Source organism: Cricetulus griseus, unplaced genomic scaffold, assembly GCF_003668045.3.
Source record: "Cricetulus griseus strain 17A/GY unplaced genomic scaffold, alternate assembly CriGri-PICRH-1.0 unplaced_scaffold_14, whole genome shotgun sequence".
Taxonomy (NCBI): domain Eukaryota; kingdom Metazoa; phylum Chordata; class Mammalia; order Rodentia; family Cricetidae; genus Cricetulus; species Cricetulus griseus.
The window spans coordinates 338446-347717 of record NW_023276853.1 but is presented as its reverse complement, the minus strand read 5'-3'; the positions used below and the strand labels follow the sequence as shown (position 1 = coordinate 347717).

The 9272-nt window shown below is 40.1% G+C and overlaps 1 protein-coding gene across 1 annotated transcript; it reads left to right on the top strand.

Annotated features, from left to right (window-relative positions):
* Positions 1–1865: 1865 nt before the first annotated feature.
* LOC113837849 (zinc finger and SCAN domain-containing protein 4-like) lies at positions 1866–8640 on the top strand. Its single transcript, XM_035453721.1, has 3 exons — positions 1866–2261; positions 7681–7840; positions 7928–8640. The coding sequence occupies exons 1-3, from the start codon at positions 1866–1868 to the stop codon at positions 8638–8640; spliced, it is 1269 nt and encodes a 422-aa protein (XP_035309612.1).
* The last annotated feature ends 632 nt before the right edge of the window (positions 8641–9272 follow it).

The following is a 9272-nucleotide window of genomic DNA, read 5'->3' as shown; positions in this document are numbered from 1 at the left end:
TTTGTCATTGTTTTGAGTTGTGGGAAAAGCTGCTCACAAGTACTGTGAAATCACAAAGATACAGTGTGGTCATTGGGTAACCATCCTTTTTTGTTTTTTCTTTTGTTATTTTATTTTTCATTTGTTTGGTTTTGGATGTTGGAGGCAGAGTTTCTCTGTGTAAGAGCTCTGGCTGTCATGGAACCAGGTCTGTAGACTAGTAGACCAGTCTGTCTAAAGATAAACCAACCTCTGCCTTCTGAGTGCTCAGATGAAAGTCCTAAAACGCTGCTACAAGCAGGAAAACCATTCTGATAAAGGATATCACCTTTAAAACCCTGAATGATAGGAATTGCTGTCCTCCTATATGAACATCTCTTTGCTATCCTAAGAACCCCTGCTTGATGGTCATTCCATTTTACTTAATTTTTTTTGATATTTTGAGATCCATTTTCCCTGTATTCCTTGGAGCCTATGCTGGAACTTGCTCTATAGGCCAGTCTGGCTTGGGTCTCACAGAGATAACGTGGCTCTGCCTCTGGAGTGCTGGGATTCAAGATATGTGCCACCAATGCCTAGACATTGGGCATTCAATTTTAATGATTTTCTTATTAAAGGGTTACACTGTGACCTTTGGAATGGAAGACAAGGGGAAACCTTAAAATTTGAGGTGCAGGCCGGGCGTTGGTGGCACACACCTTTAATCCCAGAACTCAGGAGGCAGAAGCAGGCGGATCTCTGTGACTTCGAAGGCAGCCTGGTCTCCAAAGCAAGTGCCAGGACAGGCTCCAAAGCTACACAGAGAAACCCTGTCTCGAAAAGCCAAAAAAAATTGAGGTGCAGAAACAAAATCTTCACAATTTAAAGGGGTGAACATATACCTTGACATACCTCACACCATGGGGTTTCTTATTTCAGGTCTTCCCATCCTCAATCCTGGATTTTTCACCCTGATGAATCATGTATTGTTGTAGTGACATATTCTCATGTTTCTTGTCTGTAGAGTAAATTGTGTAGGACTATGATTAAGTATTTTGTGTGTGGAAATGATGAAACTGGTAGTTTGACTGTATTGGGTCTCCATAATATCATAGGAAGTATCACTATTGGGAGGCAAGGCCTTGTTAGAGAAGACTGCATGACACACACCTTTAATCCAGACCTTGAGGCAGGAGGGAACACCCTTAATCTGGACCACACCTTTGGCATGAAGACTTTCATTGTGGGGATGAATTTTAGGTTTCATATACTGAGGAATCAGTTTATTTCCAATTGCCTGTAAGATGTAGCAGTATTTTTGAGTCTCTAAAAAGCAAGTTCAAGCACTATGGATAAATCCTGGTCCCACTGTCAGGGGCCACAGATGTGCCAGACTTGCTTCACTCACTTGGGAAAACTTACCTTCTCTGAAGAGTGGATGGGGACTTGGCAGTGGGTGTATATGAGGGGAACAGCAGGAGGGGATGAAGTGGTTGCTGGGATTGGTATGTAAAATGAGAAAAGATGGGTTTAACATAAAAGAAATTATTGGGAGAACAACAAGAAAAAGATGTAGCAGTCTCAGTTCCATCACCACCTTTGCCTTCATGTTTCCATAATCCCTTCCATTATAGACAGAAGTTGTGAACTGTAAGTGAGCCACCACAGTGAAATGTATCCTTTATAAGAGTTGTCATGGTTATGATTATTGCTTAACACTGCAACAGTAAACCCTAACTGAAACAGGAACCATTATTGACAAGACTATTACTTGCCTTTTGATTTATTTATGTATATCCTTTTAATTTTTAGCTCTAACACATCCACACATTGCTTTTACAGATCCTCCTATCATAAGACAGATACTTCAATACTATAGTTGAATTCTCCTGAGGATTCCCAGTAGAATGGCTTCATTGCAGAGAGAATCACTTGAGACCAGGTCACCAGGAAATGACTGTGGATTAGAGAAAACGGAGTTCATCCCAACACGGGCTTCACCCGTGCAGTTCAGAGAAGACAACTCTAATTCCCCAGTTTCTGAGGTGAACATTCCCCCAACTGGCAATGGCTCCTGTGCAAAGCAGGAGTTACAATATCTTTGGGAAATGTTCACCTCCTGGTTGCAGCCAGAAAAACAAACCAAGGAACAGATGATTTCTCAATTGGTCATGGAGCAATTTTTTAAAACTGGGCACTACAAGGACAAGTTGGCCATGAAAGACAAGTGGGAATCTAGTGGGAAAAACATGGTGAAATTCATGGAAAATCTGACAGATGAGTGTGTGGAGCCTCCTAAAATGGTGAGTACCTGGAGTGAGAGATGGTTAAGTCAGGAGTCAAGACAATCATTTGCATGTTGGGAAAACTAGGAAGCTGTAGATATTTTGTGGGTTAGGCTGTATGATGACACCAAACTCTTTAAAATGGAGTTTTTCTACTACTCTACATTCATGGGAATGAAACAGAAACAAGCCCTTGGATTGTATAATTTTAATAATTATATTTAATTAATTTACATGGTGGCAGAAAGACTGGGAGAAACACTTGACAAAATCCCTTGGGGTTTTAGAAGAGATACACTGGGATTTTAAGATGGCTGGCTTAGGGTGGTGCTTACATTTGAATCATGGGAAGTGACTTGGAATATCAGCACACATTCAAAATTATGGCTTTGAGTACAATCCTGTGATCCCAGAACCTGGAAGGGAGTATCTAGGGATCCTAGTGAGCTAATGGTTTCCTAAAATGGCTGCTACATTCTATTAAGATCCCCTGTGCATAAAAAAGAATTGGCATGATGGTAGACCATGATTTATGATGATGAAATAGTTCTGAATTACATAATGAACATAGACATACCAACAAGTAATGACTTTATGTGTTATGTTGCTGCAACGCAGGGTTTTTTAACTAAAAGTCTTCATGTAGATGTAATTTCATCAAATATTCTTTCAATGTCTAGGACATCAATAATTGCCAGAAAATGCCATCCAGTGAAATTCTTGAAACTTCCCATACAAACATATTTTTATTAGAAAGAAAATTATTTTACATGTCAGTCTCAGTTCACTGATAAACCCCTCTTCCCCTGCCACCCCAAATAACACCATACATATTCCAGAACCTTTTTGCTCCCCAAGGATGGTGAGGCCTTCCATGGGTGTCTTCAGAATCTGTCATACTCTTTGGGATAGGGTCTAAGCCAACCCTCTTGAGTTTAACCTCGGGGAGTATCCCTCCATGAGGGATTGGCTCCCAAAATCCATTCCTATGCTAGGGATAAGTACTGATCCAGTACAAGAGGCCCCATGGATTTCCAAGATCTCCTCACTGATGCTCACATTCAGGGTGTCTGGATCAGTCCCATGCTGGTTTCCCAGCTATCAGTCTGGAGACCAAGAGCCCACCCTTGTTCAGAACATCTGTTTCTGTGGGTTTCACCAGCCCAGTATGGATCCATTTGCTCATCACTCTTCCTTCTCTGCAACTGGATTCCAGTTCAGTTCAGTGTTTAGCTGTGGGTGTCTGGTTATAATTCTGCCAGCTGCTGAATGAACGCCATAGGATGGCACATAAGTTAGTCACCAATCTCATTATCAGGAGAGAGCATTTAAGGTAGCCTCTCCTCTGTTGCTTAGATTGTTAGTTGGTGTCATCTTTGTAGCTCTCCAGACATTTCCCTAGTGCCTGAATTCTCTTTAAACCTATAATGTCTCCCTCTACTAATATTATATCTTAACTTGCTCTCTTATGTTCTTCCCCCAACTCAACCTCCAGGCCCACCATGTCTTCCTCACCACTCTTCTCCCCTTCTCATTCTCTTAGTTCCCTCTCTGCTCCCACATGCTCCAAATTTGCTCAGAAGATCTTGTCCCTTTTCCCTGCTCCAGGTGTCCAAGTATGTCTCTCTTAGGGTCCTCCTTGTCTACCATTCTCTCTGGCAGCATGGTCTGAGGCTGGCAATCCTTTATTCTATGTCTAAAATCCAAATATGAGTGAGTACATACCTTGCCTGTATTTTAGAACTGGGTTACCTTGCTCAGAATGGTTTTTCTAGTTCCATCCATTTGGTTGCAAATTTCAAGATTCCATTGTTTTTTCTGCTGAGTAGTACTCCATTGTGTAAATGTACCACATTCTCTTTATCCATTATTCAGTTGAGGGGCATCTAGACTGCTTCCATTTTCTGGCTATTACAAATAATGTTGCTATGAACATCGTGGAACAGCTGTTCTTGCTTTATGAATGTGATTCTTATAGGTGTATGCCTATGAGTGGATTTGGTGGATTATGTGGTAGACTTATACCCATTTCCTGGAGGAATCACCATACTGATTTCCAAAGTGGCTGTACATGTTGGCACTCCCATCTGTGGAGGAGTGTTCCCCTTTCTCCACATCCTCTACAGCATAAAATACAACTGGTGTTTTTTTTTTATTTCAGGCATTCTGATAGGAGTAAAGTGGTATCACAGAGTTGTTTTCATTTGCATTTCCCAGATAGCTAAGGATGCTGAATGCTATCTTATGCGTCATTCAGCCATTTTAGATCCCTCTATTGAGAATTGTCTATTTGGTTCTGTACCATTATTTGATTAGATTTTGCATCTATGTTCATGAGGGATATTGGTCTGTAGTTCTGTTTTTTAGATGTGTCTTTGTGTAGATTGGGTACCAAGTTAATTGTAGCCACATAAAAAGAGTTTGGCAATGAACTATTTGCCTCTATTGTGTGGAACAATTTGAGCAGTATTGGTATTAGCTCTTCTTTGAATTTCTGTTAGAATTTGGCACTGACACCATCTAGCCCTGGGCTCCTTTTGGTTGTGAGACTTCTGATAACTGCTTCTATTTCCTTAGAAGTTATAGGTCTGTTTAAGTTGCTTATCTTTTCTTGATTCAATTTTGGTAAGTGATAACTGTCCAGAAAATTGTCCATTTCATTTAAATTTTCCAATTTTGTGCAGTACAGGTTTTCAAAGTATGACCTGAACATTCTCTGGATTCTTCAGTTTCCATTGTTATGTCCCCCTTTTCATTTATGATTTTGTTAATTTTAATGTTCTCTTTCTGCCTTTGGGTTAGTTTGGATAGAGGTTTGTCTATCTTGTTGATTTTCTCCATGTACCAACTCTTTGTTACATTGATTATTTGAATTGTTTTCTTTGTTTTGACTTTATTGATATCTGCCCTCAGTTTGCTTATTTCCTGTGGTCTACTCTTCCAGGGTGAATTTACTTCCATTTGTTCTAGGGCTTCCAGCTTGATGTCAACTCTCTGTGTGACTATTCTCTTGTTTCTTCATGTGAGCACTTAGAGCTATGAACTTTCCTCTTAGGGCTGCTTTCAAAGTCTCCCGTACAATTGGGAATGTTGTATCGTCATTTTCATTGAATTCTAGGAATTGTTTAATTTCTTTCTTTATTTCTTCCATGACCCAGGTATGGTGCCATTGCATGTTGTTCCATTTCCATGAGTTAGCAGGTTTCCTGAAATTTGTGTTGTTTTTTAATTTAAACATTAAAGCATGGTGGTCTGATAAGACACAGGGGATTATTCCATTTTTTTGTACCTATTGATGTTTGCTATGTTGCCAATGCAAACCAGTTTAAATGTCATTCTTAAAACCACTTCTCATTGCTTTAAACCTTTTAATTTGCTTATTTCTAGATGTGTTTGCTTGGTTGTTAGTTGTTTTTGATTGGCTTCTTTTCATTTGAGATAGGTTTTGATTATGGAGGACTGGTTTGAGTGGGACTCAAAGGAATTATACTCCTCCTGCCATCCTTTTTAATATAAAATGCATTTTTCCTTTTACATAGCATCCACAGTTCCACCCACTTCATTCTCTCCCACTGGCCTCCTTCCCACTGCCCTCCACTCCTCCATGTTGATAAGGCCTTCCTGGGGCAATCAACAAAGTCTGGAATACCAAATAGAGACAAGGACAATGTGCTCTCCTCTGCAACAAAGCTGAACAAGGTATCCCAAATAGGGAATTGACTCCAAATGCCAGTTTATGTACTGGGATATGTATTGCTCCCTCTAAAATTGCTCTCTCAAATAGATCAAGCCACATAAGTGTCACGCACAGTTTTGTTCATTCTCAAGCAGGTTCACCATTTGAGAGTCCATTGCCCCTGAGCACTTGCTAGTTCACATCAGCTGTCTCGATGTTTTCCAACATTATGCTATTGACCCCCCTTGTTCAAAATGTCGCTCCATAGTTCAGGCCAAAGCCTGGCAGTAGATCACTGCATTTGCTTCCATCAGTTACTGGATGTACATTCTATGATGCCAATTAGGGCCTAGGGGTCAGGGCTGTTGCCTTCCTTAGCTTTTCAAGTGCTGTCTTAAAATTATCCACCATTTCACCCTGCTGTTTACTTGAGGTACTTGATCAATACACTAATTATAATTTCAGATTTTTTTATTGAACATTTCACTCCTTTGATTTCATTTTAATTCATAATTTCATGATTGAAATGTATTCCAAGTAAAATGCCTCCATGATATCCAGTCATGTTCTTAACAGCAGAGACAATGTGTCTATGTGGAGTCCTTTTATGTGTTACAAGTGTTTCAGTTAGGGGTAAATTGTGTTAATGACTCTACAATAAGTAACCAAGACCCTTTAATAATACAGCTAAGATGCCAAGGGTTTTTTAGGAAAATGATGGTTCTAGTTACACTTCAAACACAAGTTATAGCAACTCAAATTGGAAATTGACCCACCACACACAGCAAAGTGACTGACATTGGAGAGAAAAGCACCACTGTCAGACTACTGGCTGAGAGTGGGGGAAAGGAACTCCTCAGCTTTCTGAGTGAAAATGCAGGAGTCATCAGCATCAGTGCAGAAACTGACAATTGGCAAACTGAGGTCAGGATATCAAAATGGCATCTATTGCATATTTTTTGTAGATACCCTATGGATTTCAGAAAGAATCTAACAAGACTAATCAGCAGCTTAATGCTAAAGTAGGAGCTTCATCCAGAGTAGCAGCCACCCTCAGAGAAAGAATATAGAGAATATATAGAGGTTCTGGGCACAAAATAGTAGCTACAGATACTGGGTAGCATATCAAAGTGAAAATTATTAGCTACAGATTTAGTAGATACAATGAAACACTAGCATACCATTTGTTGTTGTTTTTAAACAGAAAAACTTTGTCAGAGCAGACAACTCACTTCAACTGACAAAAGACATGGCAGAGCCACAATCAAGGTTTTGGTGGTTTCACAGGCTCCGTTGACACTTCCCCTCTCCAGACACCCTTGTTGATTTGTCCTACCACGCCATGGTGACTTCTCATTAAGACACCATGTTTTCTTATACTTGCCATACATTGGGTGAGATGGGGACAATCCTTGCAACCAGAAGAATTTACTAACAAGTATTGTCCCATTTTTCAGATTGGACCAACATCGTAATCTTTCATCATTCAATGCACTAGTCATTTGAAGGAAATGTTAGGGCTGGACACCAAAGAAATCTAATCTTACCTTTTCCTTGAGAAAAATGCCTCAACATTTGAAAATACAGTGAGAATAGTTACTTTAGAGAACAGTAACTGCATGTAAGGATAACACCATAAGAGAGGAGAGACATAGAAAAATGAGCTAACACCAATTCCAGTAATCCCATGCCATCACTGGGAGGGCTACTTTTCTCTAATCTCCAGATTCAATGATTGTGATCATCTTTCTTTGTGCACAGTTTCATGTCTCCATGCAAGGAGAGGAAGGACTATTTCCTGGGCACATGTCGTTAAACGAGGTCATCAATCTTCTAAAAGAAATGAAATCCTCATCAACATCAAAACAGGAGAATAAAAGGACGACATTGCAGAGCCCACTAAACAAGTTATTGCCAACAGGTTAGTGTCAAGAAATGATACAGAGGAGGGAAGTTGGGTGGGAACCACTTCTTGGGCACTCTTTCATAGAATGTCTTATTTCAACAGGACATGAAGACAGTGGAGACGGCTACAACAATCCTCTTAATCTCATTAAAGTAAATACCAGCGATAGGAGTCCTGGAAATGAGATGAACTCACTTGTCATTATTGAAAAATATAATTGTCCCGAGACTGAGGAGAGAGGTGAATCTGATGGACTCTCTCAGGATTTTAGATGTTCCAGGCACCATCAAGTTTCTCTTTCTGGATCTTCTTCTGTAAGTGTCCCCAAAGATAAGGATCAACCAGAGGTTGTGGTTCCTGTGGAGCAACCACAATCAGGGATTATCACCAGAGCAGAGAAGACTGGAGACTCTCAGAATTGTGAGACAGACCACACAGGTGAGAGTGTCCAAGAGAGAAGCAGCAGAGTGCCAAAGACACACCAATGTGTGGAATGTCTCAGAATTTTCAGGTATCCCTCGCAGCTTTTAGCCCACAAGAGGAGACACAAGAAGGAGAGGTCCTTTTTGTGTAAAAGGTGTCCTAAGTCCTTCTTTAACCAATCAGACCTGAAAGTCCATTCGGTGATACACCAGGCATTCAAACCTTTCACCTGTAATACATGTGGAAGGTCATTTAGCCATAAAACTAATCTGTTAGCTCATGAAAGAATCCATACAGGAGAGAAGCCCTACAACTGCTCCAAATGTAACTGTAACTTCCGACAGTCGTCCACATATCACCGGCATATGAGGCATTGCCACAAATCACACTAAACTATGGACCTTCCTCAGCAGAGATTTGCTGTGCTACAGAATTGATGTGCTATCTTCACATGAAGAATCATATAGCCTCTAAACAACGGGAAGCCATTGAAAATGTGGCTTGTAACTCCTGGATCTCTCCATCTATTGTCATATTTATTGTCATTTCTCAGCATAGAAGATGAGACATTTGTCAGTTCCCTAACATATTTCTAGCACCAAAGTATCCTATACTTTTTGTCTGGCCTATACTAACTAAATAAAATAGAACAATGCCTCTTTTGTATATTTTGCATTCTCTCTTTTTTTGTGTGTTGGGTGTGTGTGTAATTATCTGAATTTTGTGTATTTTGCCTTAGATTCATATCATGAGGGAAAACACAAGATTTAGTATTAAGTTCTTGAGTTTTACATTTGAAAATTGTCATTATACACCAATCTGTCTGACCCCACAGATACCAAACATACTCTGGTCTCCATTTCTTTCTGTACAGGTGTCCATGACAGTGGTTGGACATTCCATGTGACTTCTATCATGCTGTGGTTTCAAACCTAAGTACTAGGCTTGCATTTAAGAGCATTACCCTCTCAGCCATCCTCCCTCCTCCAGGTGCTTACTGCTTAAAGAACACCAATGTGCCACA